General features: G+C 50.0%; 1 protein-coding gene across 1 annotated transcript in view; it reads right to left on the reverse strand.

The window, feature by feature from the left end:
• LOC134538576 (uncharacterized) overlaps positions 1-20,915 on the reverse strand; it is a 34,237-nt gene that overhangs the window by 12,106 nt on the left and 1,216 nt on the right. Inside the window, exons 3-8 of the mRNA XM_063380000.1 lie at positions 19,661-19,813; positions 18,023-18,158; positions 16,038-16,165; positions 14,636-14,761; positions 13,280-13,444; positions 10,021-10,251 (exon numbers count right to left, since the gene is read on the reverse strand). Of these exons, the coding sequence (XP_063236070.1) occupies positions 10,021-10,251; positions 13,280-13,444; positions 14,636-14,761; positions 16,038-16,165; positions 18,023-18,158; positions 19,661-19,813 (939 nt within the window). The remainder of the gene's footprint in view (positions 1-10,020; positions 10,252-13,279; positions 13,445-14,635; positions 14,762-16,037; positions 16,166-18,022; positions 18,159-19,660; positions 19,814-20,915) is intronic.

Consider the following 20,915-nt stretch of genomic DNA (forward strand, 5'->3'; position numbering starts at 1 on the left):
CTATCTCCCGTATGAGAGCTGCAGCTACCAGGTCTATCTCCCGTATGAGAGCTGCAGCTACCAGGTCTATCTCCCGTGTGAGAGCTGCAGCTACCAGGTCTATCTCCCGTATGAGAGCTGCAGCTACCAGGTCTATCTCCCGTATGAGAGCTGCAGCTACCAGGTCTATCTCCCGTGTGAGAGCTGCAGCTACCAGGTCTATCTCCCGTATGAGAGCTGCAGCTACCAGGTCTATCTCCCGTGTGAGAGCTGCAGCTACCAGGTCTATCTCCCGTATGAGAGCTGCAGCTACCAGGTCTATCTCCCGTATGAGAGCTGCAGCTACCAGGTCTATCTCCCGTATGAGAGCTGCAGCTACCAGGTCTATCTCCCGTATGAGAGCTGCAGCTACCAGGTCTATCTCCCGTATGAGAGCTGCAGCTACCAGGTCTATCTCCCGTATGAGAGCTGCAGCTACCAGGTCTATCTCCCGTGTGAGAGCTGCAGCTACCAGGTCTATCTCCCGTATGAGAGCTGCAGCTACCAGGTCTATCTCCCGTGTGAGAGCTGCAGCTACCAGGTCTATCTCCCGTATGAGAGCTGCAGCTACCAGGTCTATCTCCCGTATGAGAGCTGCAGCTACCAGGTCTATCTCCCGTATGAGAGCTGCAGCTACCAGGTCTATCTCCCGTGTGAGAGCTGCAGCTACCAGGTCTATCTCCCGTATGAGAGCTGCAGCTACCAGGTCTATCTCCCGTGTGAGAGCTGCAGCTACCAGGTCTATCTCCCGTATGAGAGCTGCAGCTACCAGGTCTATCTCCCGTGTGAGAGCTGCAGATACCAGGTCTATCTCCCGTGTGAGAGCTGCAGCTACCAGGTCTATCTCCCGTGTGAGAGCTGCAGCTACCAGGTCTATCTCCCGTGTGAGAGCTGCAGCTACCAGGTCTATCTCCCGTGTGAGAGCTGCAGCTACCAGGTCTATCTCCCGTGTGAGAGCTGCAGCTACCAGGTCTATCTCCCGTGTGAGAGCTGCAGATACCAGGTCTATCTCCCGTGTGAGAGCTGCAGCTACCAGGTCTATCTCCCGTGTGAGAGCTGCAGCTACCAGGTCTATCTCCCGTATGAGAGCTGCAGCTACCAGGTCTATCTCCCGTGTGAGAGCTGCAGCTACCAGGTCTATCTCCCGTATGAGAGCTGCAGCTACCAGGTCTATCTCCCGTGTGAGAGCTGCAGCTACCAGGTCTATCTCCCGTATGAGAGCTGCAGCTACCAGGTCTATCTCCCGTATGAGAGCTGCAGCTACCAGGTCTATCTCCCGTATGAGAGCTGCAGCTACCAGGTCTATCTCCCGTGTGAGAGCTGCAGCTACCAGGTCTATCTCCCGTATGAGAGCTGCAGCTACCAGGTCTATCTCCCGTGTGAGAGCTGCAGCTACCAGGTCTATCTCCCGTATGAGAGCTGCAGCTACCAGGTCTATCTCCCGTGTGAGAGCTGCAGATACCAGGTCTATCTCCCGTGTGAGAGCTGCAGCTACCAGGTCTATCTCCCGTGTGAGAGCTGCAGCTACCAGGTCTATCTCCCGTGTGAGAGCTGCAGCTACCAGGTCTATCTCCCGTGTGAGAGCTGCAGCTACCAGGTCTATCTCCCGTGTGAGAGCTGCAGCTACCAGGTCTATCTCCCGTGTGAGAGCTGCAGATACCAGGTCTATCTCCCGTGTGAGAGCTGCAGCTACCAGGTCTATCTCCCGTGTGAGAGCTGCAGCTACCAGGTCTATCTCCCGTATGAGAGCTGCAGCTACCAGGTCTATCTCCCGTGTGAGAGCTGCAGCTACCAGGTCTATCTCCCGTGTGAGAGCTGCAGATACCAGGTCTATCTCCCGTGTGAGAGCTGCAGCTACCAGGTCTATCTCCCGTGTGAGAGCTGCAGCTACCAGGTCTATCTCCCGTGTGAGAGCTGCAGCTACCAGGTCTATCTCCCGTGTGAGAGCTGCAGCTACCAGGTCTATCTCCCGTGTGAGAGCTGCAGATACCAGGTCTATCTCCCGTGTGAGAGCTGCAGCTACCAGGTCTATCTCCCGTGTGAGAGCTGCAGCTACCAGGTCTATCTCCCGTGTGAGAGCTGCAGCTACCAGGTCTATCTCCCGTGTGAGAGCTGCAGCTACCAGGTCTATCTCCCGTGTGAGAGCTGCAGCTACCAGGTCTATCTCCCGTGTGAGAGCTGCAGATACCAGGTCTATCTCCCGTGTGAGAGCTGCAGCTACCAGGTCTATCTCCCGTGTGAGAGCTGCAGCTACCAGGTCTATCTCCCGTGTGAGAGCTGCAGATACCAGGTCTATCTCCCGTGTGAGAGCTGCAGCTACCAGGTCTATCTCCCGTGTGAGAGCTGCAGCTACCAGGTCTATCTCCCGTATGAGAGCTGCAGCTACCAGGTCTATCTCCCGTGTGAGAGCTGCAGCTACCAGGTCTATCTCCCGTGTGAGAGCTGCAGCTACCAGGTCTATCTCCCGTGTGAGAGCTGCAGCTACCAGGTCTATCTCCCGTGTGAGAGCTGCAGATACCAGGTCTATCTCCCGTATGAGAGCTGCAGCTACCAGGTCTATCTCCCGTGTGAGAGCTGCAGATACCAGGTCTATCTCCCGTGTGAGAGCTGCAGCTACCAGGTCTATCTCCCGTGTGAGAGCTGCAGCTACCAGGTCTATCTCCCGTGTGAGAGCTGCAGCTACCAGGTCTATCTCCCGTGTGAGAGCTGCAGCTACCAGGTCTATCTCCCGTGTGAGAGCTGCAGCTACCAGGTCTATCTCCCGTATGAGAGCTGCAGCTACCAGGTCTATCTCCCGTGTGAGAGCTGCAGCTACCAGGTCTATCTCCCGTATGAGAGCTGCAGCTACCAGGTCTATCTCCCGTGTGAGAGCTGCAGCTACCAGGTCTATCTCCCGTGTGAGAGCTGCAGCTACCAGGTCTATCTCCCGTGTGAGAGCTGCAGCTACCAGGTCTATCTCCCGTATGAGAGCTGCAGCTACCAGGTCTATCTCCCGTGTGAGAGCTGCAGCTACCAGGTCTATCTCCCGTGTGAGAGCTGCAGATACCAGGTCTATCTCCCGTGTGAGAGCTGCAGCTACCAGGTCTATCTCCCGTGTGAGAGCTGCAGCTACCAGGTCTATCTCCCGTGTGAGAGCTGCAGCTACCAGGTCTATCTCCCGTGTGAGAGCTGCAGATACCAGGTCTATCTCCCGTGTGAGAGCTGCAGCTACCAGGTCTATCTCCCGTGTGAGAGCTGCAGCTACCAGGTCTATCTCCCGTGTGAGAGCTGCAGCTACCAGGTCTATCTCCCGTGTGAGAGCTGCAGATACCAGGTCTATCTCCCGTGTGAGAGCTGCAGCTACCAGGTCTATCTCCCGTATGAGAGCTGCAGCTACCAGGTCTATCTCCCGTGTGAGAGCTGCAGATACCAGGTCTATCTCCCTTGTAAGAGCTGCAGCTACCAGGTCTATTTCCCGTGTGAGAGCTGCAGCTACCAGGTCTATCTCCCGTGTGAGAGCTGCAGCTACCAGGTCTATCTCCCGTGTGAGAGCTGCAGCTACCAGGTCTATCTCCCGTGTGAGAGCTGCAGCTACCAGGTCTATCTCCCGTGTGAGAGCTGCAGATACCAGGTCTATCTCCCGTGTGAGAGCTGCAGCTACCAGGTCTATCTCCCGTGTGAGAGCTGCAGCTACCAGGTCTATCTCCCGTGTGAGAGCTGCAGCTACCAGGTCTATCTCCCGTGTGAGAGCTGCAGCTACCAGGTCTATCTCCCGTGTGAGAGCTGCAGCTACCAGGTCTATCTCCCGTATGAGAGCTGCAGCTACCAGTTCTATCTCCCGTGTGAGAGCTGCAGATACCAGGTCTATCTCCCGTGTGAGAGCTGCAGCTACCAGGTCTATCTCCCGTGTGAGAGCTGCAGCTACCAGGTCTATCTCCCGTGTGAGAGCTGCAGCTACCAGGTCTATCTCCCGTGTGAGAGCTGCAGCTACCAGGTCTATCTCCCGTGTGAGAGCTGCAGCTACCAGGTCTATCTCCCGTGTGAGAGCTGCAGCTACCAGGTCTATCTCCCGTGTGAGAGCTGCAGATACCAGGTCTATCTCCCGTGTGAGAGCTGCAGCTACCAGGTCTATCTCCCGTATGAGAGCTGCAGCTACCAGGTCTATCTCCCGTGTGAGAGCTGCAGATACCAGGTCTATCTCCCTTGTAAGAGCTGCAGCTACCAGGTCTATTTCCCGTGTGAGAGCTGCAGCTACCAGGTCTATCTCCCGTGTGAGAGCTGCAGCTACCAGGTCTATCTCCCGTGTGAGAGCTGCAGCTACCAGGTCTATCTCCCGTGTGAGAGCTGCAGATACCAGGTCTATCTCCCGTGTGAGAGCTGCAGCTACCAGGTCTATCTCCCGTATGAGAGCTGCAGCTACCAGGTCTATCTCCCGTGTGAGAGCTGCAGATACCAGGTCTATCTCCCTTGTAAGAGCTGCAGCTACCAGGTCTATTTCCCGTGTAAGACACTACAACTAGCTACCAGGTCTATCTCCCGTGTGAGAGCTGCAGCTACCAGGTCTATCTCCCGTATGAGAGCTGCAGCTACCAGGTCTATCTCCCGTGTGAGAGCTGCAGCTACCAGGTCTATCTCCCGTATGAGAGCTGCAGCTACCAGGTCTATCTCCCGTATGAGAGCTGCAGCTACCAGGTCTATCTCCCGTGTGAGAGCTGCAGCTACCAGGTCTATCTCCCGTATGAGAGCTGCAGCTACCAGGTCTATCTCCCGTATGAGAGCTGCAGCTACCAGGTCTATCTCCCGTGTGAGAGCTGCAGCTACCAGGTCTATCTCCCGTATGAGAGCTGCAGCTACCAGGTCTATCTCCCGTGTGAGAGCTGCAGCTACCAGGTCTATCTCCCGTATGAGAGCTGCAGCTACCAGGTCTATCTCCCGTATGAGAGCTGCAGCTACCAGGTCTATCTCCCGTATGAGAGCTGCAGCTACCAGGTCTATCTCCCGTATGAGAGCTGCAGCTACCAGGTCTATCTCCCGTATGAGAGCTGCAGCTACCAGGTCTATCTCCCGTATGAGAGCTGCAGCTACCAGGTCTATCTCCCGTGTGAGAGCTGCAGCTACCAGGTCTATCTCCCGTATGAGAGCTGCAGCTACCAGGTCTATCTCCCGTGTGAGAGCTGCAGCTACCAGGTCTATCTCCCGTATGAGAGCTGCAGCTACCAGGTCTATCTCCCGTATGAGAGCTGCAGCTACCAGGTCTATCTCCCGTGTGAGAGCTGCAGATACCAGGTCTATCTCCCTTGTAAGAGCTGCAGCTACCAGGTCTATTTCCCGTGTAAGACACTACAACTAGCTACCAGGTCTATCTCCCGTGTGAGAGCTGCAGCTACCAGGTCTATCTCCCGTATGAGAGCTGCAGCTACCAGGTCTATCTCCCGTGTGAGAGCTGCAGCTACCAGGTCTATCTCCCGTATGAGAGCTGCAGCTACCAGGTCTATCTCCCGTATGAGAGCTGCAGCTACCAGGTCTATCTCCCGTATGAGAGCTGCAGCTACCAGGTCTATCTCCCGTATGAGAGCTGCAGCTACCAGTTCTATCTCCCGTGTGAGAGCTGCAGCTACCAGGTCTATCTCCCGTATGAGAGCTGCAGCTACCAGGTCTATCTCCCGTGTGAGAGCTGCAGATACCAGGTCTATCTCCCTTGTAAGAGCTGCAGCTACCAGGTCTATTTCCCGTGTAAGACACTACAACTAGCTACCAGGTCTATCTCCCGTGTGAGAGCTGCAGCTACCAGGTCTATCTCCCGTATGAGAGCTGCAGCTACCAGGTCTATCTCCCGTGTGAGAGCTGCAGCTACCAGGTCTATCTCCCGTATGAGAGCTGCAGCTACCAGGTCTATCTCCCGTATGAGAGCTGCAGCTACCAGGTCTATCTCCCGTGTGAGAGCTGCAGCTACCAGGTCTATCTCCCGTATGAGAGCTGCAGCTACCAGGTCTATCTCCCGTATGAGAGCTGCAGCTACCAGGTCTATCTCCCGTGTGAGAGCTGCAGCTACCAGGTCTATCTCCCGTATGAGAGCTGCAGCTACCAGGTCTATCTCCCGTGTGAGAGCTGCAGCTACCAGGTCTATCTCCCGTATGAGAGCTGCAGCTACCAGGTCTATCTCCCGTATGAGAGCTGCAGCTACCAGGTCTATCTCCCGTATGAGAGCTGCAGCTACCAGGTCTATCTCCCGTATGAGAGCTGCAGCTACCAGGTCTATCTCCCGTATGAGAGCTGCAGCTACCAGGTCTATCTCCCGTATGAGAGCTGCAGCTACCAGGTCTATCTCCCGTGTGAGAGCTGCAGCTACCAGGTCTATCTCCCGTATGAGAGCTGCAGCTACCAGGTCTATCTCCCGTGTGAGAGCTGCAGCTACCAGGTCTATCTCCCGTATGAGAGCTGCAGCTACCAGGTCTATCTCCCGTATGAGAGCTGCAGCTACCAGGTCTATCTCCCGTATGAGAGCTGCAGCTACCAGGTCTATCTCCCGTGTGAGAGCTGCAGCTACCAGGTCTATCTCCCGTATGAGAGCTGCAGCTACCAGGTCTATCTCCCGTGTGAGAGCTGCAGCTACCAGGTCTATCTCCCGTATGAGAGCTGCAGCTACCAGGTCTATCTCCCGTGTGAGAGCTGCAGATACCAGGTCTATCTCCCGTGTGAGAGCTGCAGCTACCAGGTCTATCTCCCGTGTGAGAGCTGCAGCTACCAGGTCTATCTCCCGTGTGAGAGCTGCAGCTACCAGGTCTATCTCCCGTGTGAGAGCTGCAGCTACCAGGTCTATCTCCCGTGTGAGAGCTGCAGATACCAGGTCTATCTCCCGTGTGAGAGCTGCAGCTACCAGGTCTATCTCCCGTGTGAGAGCTGCAGCTACCAGGTCTATCTCCCGTATGAGAGCTGCAGCTACCAGGTCTATCTCCCGTGTGAGAGCTGCAGCTACCAGGTCTATCTCCCGTGTGAGAGCTGCAGATACCAGGTCTATCTCCCGTGTGAGAGCTGCAGCTACCAGGTCTATCTCCCGTGTGAGAGCTGCAGCTACCAGGTCTATCTCCCGTGTGAGAGCTGCAGCTACCAGGTCTATCTCCCGTGTGAGAGCTGCAGCTACCAGGTCTATCTCCCGTGTGAGAGCTGCAGATACCAGGTCTATCTCCCGTGTGAGAGCTGCAGCTACCAGGTCTATCTCCCGTGTGAGAGCTGCAGCTACCAGGTCTATCTCCCGTGTGAGAGCGGCAGCTACCAGGTCTATCTCCCGTGTGAGAGCTGCAGCTACCAGGTCTATCTCCCGTGTGAGAGCTGCAGCTACCAGGTCTATCTCCCGTGTGAGAGCTGCAGATACCAGGTCTATCTCCCGTGTGAGAGCTGCAGCTACCAGGTCTATCTCCCGTGTGAGAGCTGCAGCTACCAGGTCTATCTCCCGTGTGAGAGCTGCAGATACCAGGTCTATCTCCCGTGTGAGAGCTGCAGCTACCAGGTCTATCTCCCGTGTGAGAGCTGCAGCTACCAGGTCTATCTCCCGTATGAGAGCTGCAGCTACCAGGTCTATCTCCCGTGTGAGAGCTGCAGCTACCAGGTCTATCTCCCGTGTGAGAGCTGCAGCTACCAGGTCTATCTCCCGTGTGAGAGCTGCAGCTACCAGGTCTATCTCCCGTGTGAGAGCTGCAGATACCAGGTCTATCTCCCGTATGAGAGCTGCAGCTACCAGGTCTATCTCCCGTGTGAGAGCTGCAGATACCAGGTCTATCTCCCGTGTGAGAGCTGCAGCTACCAGGTCTATCTCCCGTGTGAGAGCTGCAGCTACCAGGTCTATCTCCCGTGTGAGAGCTGCAGCTACCAGGTCTATCTCCCGTGTGAGAGCTGCAGCTACCAGGTCTATCTCCCGTGTGAGAGCTGCAGCTACCAGGTCTATCTCCCGTATGAGAGCTGCAGCTACCAGGTCTATCTCCCGTGTGAGAGCTGCAGCTACCAGGTCTATCTCCCGTATGAGAGCTGCAGCTACCAGGTCTATCTCCCGTGTGAGAGCTGCAGCTACCAGGTCTATCTCCCGTGTGAGAGCTGCAGCTACCAGGTCTATCTCCCGTGTGAGAGCTGCAGCTACCAGGTCTATCTCCCGTATGAGAGCTGCAGCTACCAGGTCTATCTCCCGTGTGAGAGCTGCAGCTACCAGGTCTATCTCCCGTGTGAGAGCTGCAGATACCAGGTCTATCTCCCGTGTGAGAGCTGCAGCTACCAGGTCTATCTCCCGTGTGAGAGCTGCAGCTACCAGGTCTATCTCCCGTGTGAGAGCTGCAGCTACCAGGTCTATCTCCCGTGTGAGAGCTGCAGCTACCAGGTCTATCTCCCGTGTGAGAGCTGCAGATACCAGGTCTATCTCCCGTGTGAGAGCTGCAGCTACCAGGTCTATCTCCCGTGTGAGAGCTGCAGCTACCAGGTCTATCTCCCGTGTGAGAGCTGCAGATACCAGGTCTATCTCCCGTGTGAGAGCTGCAGCTACCAGGTCTATCTGCCGTGTGAGAGCTGCAGCTACCAGGTCTATCTCCCGTGTGAGAGCTGCAGATACCAGGTCTATCTCCCGTGTGAGAGCTGCAGCTACCAGGTCTATCTCCCGTGTGAGAGCTGCAGCTACCAGGTCTATCTCCCGTGTGAGAGCTGCAGCTACCAGGTCTATCTCCCGTGTGAGAGCTGCAGCTACCAGGTCTATCTCCCGTGTGAGAGCTGCAGATACCAGGTCTATCTCCCTTGTAAGAGCTGCAGCTACCAGGTCTATTTCCCGTGTAAGACACTACAACTAGCTACCAGGTCTATCTCCCGTGTGAGAGCTGCAGCTACCAGGTCTATCTCCCGTGTGAGAGCTGCAGCTACCAGGTCTATCTCCCGTGTGAGAGCTGCAGATACCAGGTCTATCTCCCTTGTAAGAGCTGCAGCTACCAGGTCTATTTCCCGTGTAAGACACTACAACTAGCTACCAGGTCTATCTCCCGTGTGAGAGCTGCAGCTACCAGGTCTATCTCCCGTGTGAGAGCTGCAGATACCAGGTCTATCTCCCGTGTGAGAGCTGCAGATACCAGGTCTATCTCCCTTGTAAGAGCTGCAGCTACCAGGTCTATTTCCCGTGTAAGACACTACAACTAGCTACCAGGTCTATCTCCCGTGTGAGAGCTGCAGCTACCAGGTCTATCTCCCGTGTGAGAGCTGCAGCTACCAGGTCTATCTCCCGTATGAGAGCTGCAGCTACCAGGTCTATCTCCCGTGTGAGAGCTGCAGCTACCAGGTCTATCTCCCGTGTGAGAGCTGCAGATACCAGGTCTATCTCCCGTGTGAGAGCTGCAGCTACCAGGTCTATCTCCCGTGTGAGAGCTGCAGCTACCAGGTCTATCTCCCGTGTGAGAGCTGCAGCTACCAGGTCTATCTCCCGTGTGAGAGCTGCAGCTACCAGGTCTATCTCCCGTGTGAGAGCTGCAGATACCAGGTCTATCTCCCTTGTAAGAGCTGCAGCTACCAGGTCTATTTCCCGTGTAAGACACTACAACTAGCTACCAGGTCTATCTCCCGTGTGAGAGCTGCAGCTACCAGGTCTATCTCCCGTGTGAGAGCTGCAGCTACCAGGTCTATCTCCCGTGTGAGAGCTGCAGATACCAGGTCTATCTCCCTTGTAAGAGCTGCAGCTACCAGGTCTATTTCCCGTGTAAGACACTACAACTAGCTACCAGGTCTATCTCCCGTGTGAGAGCTGCAGCTACCAGGTCTATCTCCCGTGTGAGAGCTGCAGATACCAGGTCTATCTCCCGTGTGAGAGCTGCAGATACCAGGTCTATCTCCCTTGTAAGAGCTGCAGCTACCAGGTCTATTTCCCGTGTAAGACACTACAACTAGCTACCAGGTCTATCTCCCGTGTAAGAGCTGCAGATACCAGGTCTATCTCCCGTGCTAGAGCTACCGCAGCTACTAAGTGTTGCTCCCGTGCTAGAGACACCAGGAGTCAGCACTCACTGACGACGGCCGAGGGCGTGAGGCTGCCCGCCTCGGTGTTGAAGGTGCCGCCACACAGCCGGTCCACACACGTGCTGGAGCCCGCAGGCTGCACGCGGCCCACGTTAGAGGCGCAGGGGATGATGAGCCAGTCCGAGGTGCACGAGTTGGGCCCCAGCGTGCCCACACTGGCCGCCACTGGGCCCTGGCGCGTGTTGCCCGTCAGCGTGAAGGCCTGCGTGCGGTTGTTCACTGCAACACGGGCGAACCAGGCCCGCGCGCTCATTGAGACGCCTTGTCCTTGTTACAGCAGAAGAGTATGATGGTATCCACCAGGGGGGTACGCAACTAAGATTTATATATAAGTGCTTAAACATTTTTAATTGCTAGAAATATATTTCTTGGCAATTTTTTTTTCAATCATCAGCGTAGGGAAAAAAAATAGAAGACATTACCCTTGTTTACTTCAAGTCACATATATAATTTAAAAAAAAAAAAAAATGGGTGCTCTTACGGAAACAGAAACCAACTTAGATTTTCAAAAATCTTGATTTTAGTTGAAAATTGAACACTACTAAACAATTACTAACGACTTCTTGGCTTCTGGACTGTGGTCACATTGTTGTAAGTGATGAAGTGCCTCGTGTTCTAGAGCGTCATCATCAAGGGTGACCAACTCCAGTTGGTAAGTGTCCTTGATGGATGCAATGAGGCACTCTGAGACACGCAATCCAGAAGCCAAGAAGTTATTCGTGACGCAGGGCGCGAAAGACCACTTGTTAATTACTTTGGAAATAGGAATAAATATGAAAAATAATCAAGCAATTTGATGCGGCTGTGATGTAAGTGTAAAGTTTCATTGGCAAAACTAGAGGAGATAGGCGTGGACCAAGAAATGTGTTTGTTGTCGTTGTTTTCTGATGCATATTATTTCCCTCCACCTAATCGCGAAGAGCTGCAGTTGGCATGCCTGTTCGCTCCAGCCATAGAGGCGAGAAAGAACCCAGTGCTAGCGTGCAGGACGACCTTATGGCCACGCCGGCTGCTGTGATGGAAGCCTCAACATGGCACTTGATGGGGTTGCAGACTAAGTTATTTTGGTTTTAATATTTCTTGTTTTTTTGCACATAATATAACTTTTTTTTGACGTGACAACGTCTTATAAATCTATGAACGCCGGCTGCAAGCACGAAAAAATCATGACTCATTGTTACGTTCCGCCTGAGCCGAGCGTGCAAGCGAGAGCGCGGAACAAGCGATAGAGAAGCACGATCGGCTTGTGACGCATCTGTCTCTCTTCCACTCCATCGGCCGATGCTTCCGAGTAGAAGAGAGACAGCGGCAGCACACAACCTACATACACGCTTTGAATATATATACTGTATAGAAGTCGTGAGTGGATAGGATTTACTCTACGTTTTTCAGAAGCATATGATGAGCAGCTTGGAAACTTCACCGCTGCAGTGCGCTGCCGTAACGCCCTGTATCGTCTTAGTTGTTATTTACACGTTAGAGCTGTGGCCATAGGCGGCATGGCCACTTGATTTTAGATTTATTTTAATTAATTTTGAATTATGGCTGTTACGTAATTTTAGTTTTAATATTTGCCCCTTTCTTTTTTTGGTTTGTTATAAGTTTTGTAAATCTTATTTTTAAATATGTTTTTATATTATGTTATTTTTTATGTTAATGGTTTAGTTTCTTAATATTTAATAATAACGCTTTGGACTTTCAATCAAAATACTGTGTGCGACGCTTCCCCGCTGTGAGCATGCAAATGGACTGTTCCAAGGCTATAAGGTGGTGGGGGAAATACGTCAAGAAAAAAGACAGAATGAGCTGTAGGCGGAGTGTCGTCAGCTGATCGCCGTGTGGCGTGTGTGCGCTTCGGGCGTAACGGGCGCGATGATGGCTCGTGGTATTGGGCCTGGGCAAGCTCGCGAATACTTTTTTAATAAAATCAGCTGACGTGTATTGAGCATTGGGGAATACTTACGTCGTCACGGGTGCCGCCAAGAAGAAGAAGAGTTCACGCTACATTTTCCGTTGATTGCAGAGTTAATATGAAGCATTTAGCACCTCTGCTAAATTACAGCCCGCTAAACTCCAGGCCAGGAGGTCCGGGGTGTGATTCAACGTACATCGTTCGTCCAAGTAAGTGATTCCGGCCCAGAACTTTTGCCCCTGTAATCCCGGGTCGTTGATTTGGACTTTGCCAAAATAAGAGTGAATAATTCAAAAATAACTTTTGCAAAAAGACCCTGCCCACAACTTCGAGTGTATGTTCCATCGTGGTACCAATTTTAACGAACCTTGTATCATGCTTGCCGCGAAGCGTCGAAAATTAAAAAAAATCACCCGGGTGTAATTAAGACATTTTAGAGTGACATTTATTTTTATTAACTTTTATTTAAAAAGAATTGTAATTCATTATTTATATACATATATATATATATATTTTTGGAGCAGCTTTTCATCAATGTCTGATTTTATTTATGGGTTTATTACAGTATTTATTTATTGGTATATACTAAAACGTGGCTCTATTAAAAGCCTCTGTAGTTCTATAGGGCAAAAGGTTATAGGTATTATTGTAATCTTTTTGAGATTTTGTCTTCAATTAAATTGCCTGCCATGTTCATGCGCAAGTAGTCCTATTAAAGTTTTTGGCATTTTAAGTAATTACGTGTTTTTCGTTTTAAATACTATTACTCTTTTCTCTTCCTTTTCCAAAAGGTCTTTGAATAATTTCCTTAAGAATTTTGGGGCACCCGTTTATTGGAGCAGCCCGCAAAATAATAATTTGAAAAAGATTAAGAATTTACGTGTAGTGTTTAAGGCTGTTCCCAGACGGGTGTCTGACTTGTGGTGGTGTGACACAGGGGGTGCCAACCACGACAGAGCGCAGCACTGTCGCCCGCTGTCATTCCCCGCACCCCCCCACCTATCATTCACTGCAGCTCAAGGTCGTTCAACGGGAGGGGGAAGGGGTGTTTGAAGAGTTCGACACTTGTCCGCTAGGGACCATCACAAGTCGATGCCCTAGAGATGGTGGCGATTGCTTGCGGTGAATTAACCAACTACCTCAAAACCGTATTAGAATTTTTAACCTGGGCTGGCGACTTCTATACAGTATATATATTCAAAGATACACGTGAACTGTTTTGTCAACTGTTTATAAAGGACGTTATCACGTATAATTATCGTCCGTAAACCGACTTTACAGACAACCCCTTTTAGGCACGAGATCGAGTGCCCCCCAGGGATTGTTGTCGCTCACCGGGGTCCGGACAGGACGAGTACTGGATGCCGCAGAAGTTCCTCTCCGCCCTGACGCAGGAGGAGTAGTCCTGGTTGGACAGCTGCAGCCCCGCCCCCGGGTCGTAGTTGTAGGACTTGATCTGGCCCGACACGCCCGTGAAGAACTGCGTGCAGCCGTCGTCAGCTGCACACCGCGTCACGGGGAACACAAACAGTTATACACGTAGACTGCACGTTACATTCCGCGGATGGACGTACCCATCCACTGAGAGAAAGGTTTGTTTGCCTCAACATAATATTTGTCTGTATATGGCGAAATAAATATATTTTGTTAATTCAAACAAATATTTTGTAGTGAGAAAGATTCCGTTGACTCAACAAAATGATTTTGTCAACTGAACTGTTTATTTGGTTAGGTGTAACAAATCAATTTTGTTACTTACCATGTTTGGTTTAGCTAACAAAATATTTTGTTGCAACAAGTAAATATTTGTTTCGCCATATGTAAACAAATATTTGTTTGATTCAAACAAACCTTTTTCTCTGTGACGTATCGTGGCTGACAACACGACAACACAGAGACGCGCAGGCGAACCCGGCGATGGGACAGAACAGATGAACACAGCAGACTTCCTGTGAAGTGACTGAGAGATCTGTTCCCGTCCTCAGGCTTAAACAGACCATGATGATGTTTTTTTTCTTGTAATTTTTTTTTTGGTTTCTCTATTACGTTCATTGTAACAGCAATGGCGCACGTCCAAACATACGTCGCGAGGGAATTAGGCCCCGCGATGTTGGTTTCTCCCATATTTTTGATACAATACTAATTTTGAACTATTTATCCTAATATTTGGCATGTCTAGACATAAACCAAATCTTCCAGACTCTGGTCTGTAAGCGCCGCGGGGAAATAATTTATTATTTCACGCGAGGACTACACAAGTTCACAGGTGTTGACTCCTACAAGTAGCCGGAGCTAAGTGTTGTGTCATGTGAAACCAAAACGGTACCCAAATATTTAGAATTGCCATACGCAGGCCTAATCCCCTATTAGTAGGGACACCTGTATTTCGCGATTTCATTTCATGTAAAGGTATTTCACAAAACACTGTAGCTTTTTCTAAGAGTCATGGCAAATTGTGAGGGTGCAGCAGTACGGTGACCACATTCTCATCGGCCCCGTCAAGAGCGGGACGACACCTCTCACCGACCTCAGCCAATAACCACAGGAGAAAAGCTACAATATTTTGTGAAATATCTTGACACGAAATGTATTCGCGAAATACAGGTGTCCCTACCTATTAGTACATTTTATTTTGTGGTTCAGAAACACCCTCTTGTCCACAGCACTGCAGTGACGGCGCGGCTGGCTCACCGCGGTACAGCGCGCTGCAGGGAATCTGGCAGACCTTGATCTTCCAGGTGCGCGCCAGCGAGGGTCCGCTGGTGACCATCGTCAAGGTCACGGGGTTGCTGGGGCCGGCTCCCGCGTCCACGTACACTGCAACATGGCGGCCGCGTCTCAGGGACTCTTGTTGCCGTACACACGAATAACTAGGCTTTTTTTTGAAGTGATAACTAGACACCTGCAAAATTCGCGGATCCATTCGGTGAAGGGCTAGAATTCAAACACATATACCTCTTAGATAATTTTGCTATTGGTTTACTGTTCATCTGGACGAATCTCAACCAGTTATAAACCCTCAACCAAAGAAGGATCGAATCACAGACAAACCAGCTGAGGCGACTTACAAGTCGGCAGCCGAATGAACTTGCGTTATTTTCCCGAGTGTACAGGGGTATGTGCAGTCTATCCTGAAGGCCATCGAAACCGCGAATTTTGCAGGTCTCTAGTGATAACGTCTTATAAATCGATGAACGCCGGCTGCACGCACGAAAAAATTGTCACGTTCCGCCTGAGCCGAGCGTGCGAGAACCGGCCAACCACCGTGCGAGAAAATCTTCTATAATATCAAACAGGTTAAGGCGGGGCTTTTATTAAACTAATTGTTTGTGTTTATATTTAAACAGATTGTTTAAATTGAAAAAAAAGTATGCAATTTTTCATCAATGTTTTCTTATCACGTTATCACTAGAGACCTGTAAAATTCGCGATTTCAAATCCCTAAAGGATAGACTCCATGATCCTATATGCACCCGTGCAAATTACATCTGCTCACTGGTTACCGACTCGTAACACCTGTTGACTGGAATGATCGTGATCCGCTAATTCTTCTGTTAAAGATTTTTCATTGGCCCAGAGTCCTTCAGATAAACTGTGGCATAATCACTGAAGCAAAGTAATGTCAATAGTATTTGGACTCTCTCCTATCGCGAAATGAATCCGCGAATTTTACAGGTCTCTAGTTATCGCGTAAAATTATCGTCCGTAAACTGACTTTACAGACAACCCCCTTTTTTTTCTGACATGGTCTGGTGTGAGCTTGCTCCCTCTTCATGCGCGGCGAGGCACTCACTGTGGTTGCCCGTGTTGGTACTCACTGTGGTTGCCCGTGTTGGTACTCACTGTGGTTGCCCGTGTTGGTACTCACTGTGGTTGCCCGTGTTGGTACTCACTGTGGTTGCCCGTGTTGGTACTCACTGTGGTTGCCCGTGTTGGTACTCACTATGGTTGCCCGTGTTGGTACTCACTGTGGTTGCCCGTGTTGGTACTCACTGTGGTTGCCCGTGTTGGTACTCACTGTGGTTGCCCGTGTTGGTACTCACTGTGGTTGCCCGTGTTGGTACTCACTGTGGTTGCCCGTGTTGGTACTCACTGTGGTTGCCCGTGTTGGTGCCGCAGATGGCGGGCGCGCGGCCGCCGCCAGACACGATGAACTGGTCGCTGCTGCACACGTGGTTCACCGCCTCGGGTCCGGCTACCACGAACTGGTCAAAGTCCAGCCTGCAACAAGGCCGGACCTCAGGGGGCGAGACTACCGCTGTTCACCCTCCACTTCCACGTCCAGAGAGGCTCGGCGCTGCTGCTGGCTGCTGGCTGATTGTTAGAGACCTGAAAATTTCGCGGGTTCAATGACCTTTAGGATAGACTACAATATCCTCTAGACACTCGGGCAAATGCCAACTGTTCATTGGCTGCTGACTTGTGAGTCGTCTCGACTGGGTGGCCTGTGATTCGACACTTCTATGAGTGAGGGTCTCTAATTGGCCCTCAGTCCTCCAGATTAACAGTGAACCAATGACAGAAGCAGCACTAAGGTATAATTATTTGAATTTTAGCAAAACAGAAATGAACCCGCGAACTTTTTCAGGTATCTACTGATTGGCCTACAGTCGAGGGAGGGAGAGTCCACACATACATGTTGGCAGTCCACTTTGCGGGTCTCACAAGCTACGCGGCACGCACAACGGGGCGTACGGCCACAGCAACACTTACAATCTTTGGATAGGACCGTGCAAATTTTGCGGAAAGTTTCCGAGACCAGCTGAAAATTAAAACACTATACCATCGTCAATTTTTTCGTTAAGGGGCGAGTTTCTTCAAGTGAATGTCGGTTGTCACAACACCAATCACAGGAACTCAGTGAGGAAGCAAACTCGTAAGCAACTTCTCTCGCAGACGGCTGCCAATCACGAGGGATAAACCTCTGGTGCGGATATACCATGTTGCAGTCTAATAGGCGTTCAGGATTTTTTGCGAAAATTGCCTGCCCCTATCTTTTGATGGTTTCTAAATAGTGAGGTTTGTAAAGTTGCACAGTTGGAAACTGGGAAGGATAAAAGGGGGGGGGGGGACCCGCAGCGGCCTTTCAACCGAGCGTTCCTCCCACTTACAGGGACAGCGGCAGGTCTGTAATCCGGCATCAGAAATTATATGGTTAGGCACATTGTGTGATCCGGCACCCACCAGGTTCTTCCAGGTGTTACTCCAGTTTTTGAACCTGGCCCCCCAGGTCGTAGCACTGCGCCGCCTGTGTTTACAGTGCGCTCAGGGTTATCTGCAATTACTGTTATTCTTGAAACTGTTTCGTTGTTTTTTAACCCACTGTGTTTGTCTGGGCGGTTATTTTTTTAATAGTAGTACCCACATGACCTGGCAGCACCCACATGAGCTAAATGGCAGCACCCACATGGGCTGGCAGTACCCACATGAGCTGGCAGCACCCACATGAGCTGAATGGCAGCACCCACATGAGCTGAATGGTAGTACCCACATGAGCTGGCAGCACCCACATGAGCTGAATGGCAGCACCCACATGGGCTGACAGTACCTACATGATCTGACAGTACCCACATGAGCTGAATGGCAGCACCCACATGGGCTGACAGTACCTACATGATCTGACAGTACCCACATGAGCTGAATGGCAGCACCCACATGGGCTGACAGTACCTACATGATCTGACAGCACCCACATGAGCTGAATGGCAGCACCCACATGACCTGACAGTACCTACATGAGCTGACAGCACCCACATGAGCTGAATGGCAGCACCCACATGGGCTGACAGTACCTACATGATCTGACAGTACCCACATGAGCTGAATGGCAGCACCCACATGGGCTGACAGTACCTACATGATCTGACAGTACCCACATGAGCTGAATGGCAGCACCCACATGGGCTGACAGTACCTACATGATCTGACAGTACCCACATGAGCTGAATGGCAGCACCCACATGGGCTGACAGTACCTACATGATCTGACAGTACCCACATGAGCTGAATGGCAGCACCCACATGACCTGACAGTACCTACATGAGCTGACAGCACCCACACGGACTGGCAGTACCGACCTGTACTGGCAGATGTCGGGGTGCGCCTTGTTGATGGTGAGCTGGCAGGAGCCGGTGGCGGTCTGGGGCGAGGGGAAGCCCCTGTTCACGAAGTAGGTGCAGTTCTGGCTGGTCATCTGTCCGCAGGTCGCCAGGACTGCCAACCCACCACCAGCACTGCATCATTTCCCTCCTCCTCACTCTGTAGTTCTAACTTATTGCTGGGACGAGTTCACAGGTTGTTATTTCATATGTAGTTCATACTAATACCATTTAAAATTGAGCTTACTGATTAAAATGATTATATATTCTATATTTGTAAACCTCTAAATATGCATGGTGAAAATAAGAACTAGAACATAACTACATATCACAAGACACTGCTAATTGCTTACATTTAACTGTGGGAATGTGTAATACTAATAAAAAAATTAAATAAAATTTTTTTAATGAATATTTTTAAGTTACAGTTTACAGTATATTACCGATGTTTATAATAAATACTAAGTAAATTTTAAGATTTCGGTGAGGTGAAAGAACACAGAAATTACTCAAAATACGAAAAAGGTGAAACTATTACAAATACGTGAAAAATGACTGCAAAACTAACTAAATAAATTTTTGCCTCCCGGGCCATTAATTCAGCTCTTTGCTCCGTGCGGTGCACTTTTGCTGGGGTTGAAAATGATTTTGTGTTGAGCTTAGCTGCCTAAAGCAGTAGTTTACAGTACATACATTCCATTGATTCAACAGTCATCCAACAAATTGTGATAAACAATTTTTAGTGACCAAAGAAAAAATAATATTTTTTAGCTACCAATTTGTTTTTTTTTTTCAAATTTTTTTTGCTGAGCCTGCCAATAATTTTTTAACTTGAGAAAAGTTTTTTGTAAAAGACTAATCAAAATAATTTTATTTGGAAATCAAGCCGTGTTTCCGATGGGAATGTATTTGCTCCTCATTTCTGAAGAATTACAAAAAAAAAAAAAAAACTCTGATACAAAATACTTGTATTTATAAACAGAAGTCTAAAACACCAACTTCCATATTTATAACTTCAAAAGTGACAAACTTCCATCCCTGAGGGGGTGAATTTAAAAAAAAAAATATATATATTTCCTTAGTGCTGACCAGCATCGCATAAGGGACTGCTTTGCGAAATGTCACGCTTCTAGACGCTCCGGGTTAGGCTCTGTGCTGTCTGTCAGTCAGTGTTATCAAGTGTGTGACTCTGCTGCACCTAGGCAATGAACCATGCCTCGGGCCGGTGGTGTGTTGTCGTCTGGACAGTGACCGGTGACACTTACACACGCAGCAGACGACACTCACACACGCAGCAGACGACACTCACACACGCAGCAGACGACACTCACACACGCAGCAGACGACACTCACACACGCAGCAGACGACACTCACACACGCAGCAGACGACACTCACACACGCAGCAGACGACACTCACACACGCAGCAGACGACACTCACACACGCAGCAGACGACACTCACACACGCAGCAGACGACACTCACACACGCAGCAGACGACACTCACACACGCAGCAGACGACACTCACACACGCAGCAGACGAAACTCACACACGCAGCAGACGACACTCACACACGCAGCAGACGACACTCACACACGCAGCAGATGACACTCACACACGCAGCAGATGCCGTAGCCGCCGGCGCAGGGGCCGCTGGCTGTGCCGCCGCGACTGTCGCACTCTGCCGCCGTGAGGCAGGTGCCGTTGTCTCCCGAGGCCGCGGCGCAGCCCTGGTTGGCGAACTGCACCACCGTGAACAGCGGCAGGACTGCAACAACACCCTGTACTAGCCCAGCTGCCTCGCTCTGCCCCCAGCCACCGAGTAGCGGACCAGTCCTCTTTCACTCTCTTGGCGACTGCTTTGAGGCGTGTGCCCCGCCTCACGTGAGTTTAACTTTTTTTTTTGACGTGACAACGTCTAATAAATCGATGAACGCCGGCTGCACGCACGAAAAAGTGTCCCACTACGGATGTCCCACTACGGATGTGTCCTATTTGCTCATTGTACGCATGCGTGGCATCTCTCTTCCACTCGATTGGAACAACCATCGATTTGACTTTTTAATCATAGTTTCGTCGTTTGAATTATTAATATTATGTAATTTAACGATCGTCCACCGATTTTCAGCACAATCGGTACGGTTATTTAAAAGTAATGTTGAAAATTCAAATACGTTTTGAACCAACAATGGTGTTTTACAGTTACACATAATAATTCAAATTACAACCGGAATCTTTTGCACAATGTTTTAAAAAATATTGTAACACCTTATAAATAAGTTTGGTGTATTTGGGATGCGTATTTGTTATAAAATCGAGTTATTAAAAAGAAATAATATTATTCCCCTACCGTGAACAAAATTTTTATAAATAAATATATATATATGTCATTTTAAACTACTTATTATCATGTATGGCCTCGTGGTCTTGCGGTCAGCGTCGCAATAAAAATGATTCAAATTAAAAAAAATTACTTCCTCAAAGAATAGATATAATATTTTTAATGCCTAAATGGTTTGGTTGCAGAAGCCTATTACGGCTCAGTCTCAGACCGAATATGATATTTCCTTTTCTTCTGGATCAATCATTTCATCAATGTTTTGTTATGACGTTGTCACGTTAAACTATCGTCCGTAAACCGACTTTACAGACAACCAATTTTTTTTATGAATGTTATTTATATTCTTATTTTCTTATTTATTTGTTCTTATTTATGTTATTTATATTCTTCACCCTGTGCAGGTGGTTTAAAGCCTCACCTTTAAGAGAAAAAAAAAATTTCTACAAACAGTGCTTATACTTCGGAATTTTCAATTGTACATGACTCGATGCAATTCGATTAGACACACACTTATATAAGCCAGTGTGTG

Source organism: Bacillus rossius, chromosome 13 (genome assembly GCF_032445375.1).
Source record: "Bacillus rossius redtenbacheri isolate Brsri chromosome 13, Brsri_v3, whole genome shotgun sequence".
Lineage (NCBI taxonomy): Eukaryota > Metazoa > Arthropoda > Insecta > Phasmatodea > Bacillidae > Bacillus > Bacillus rossius.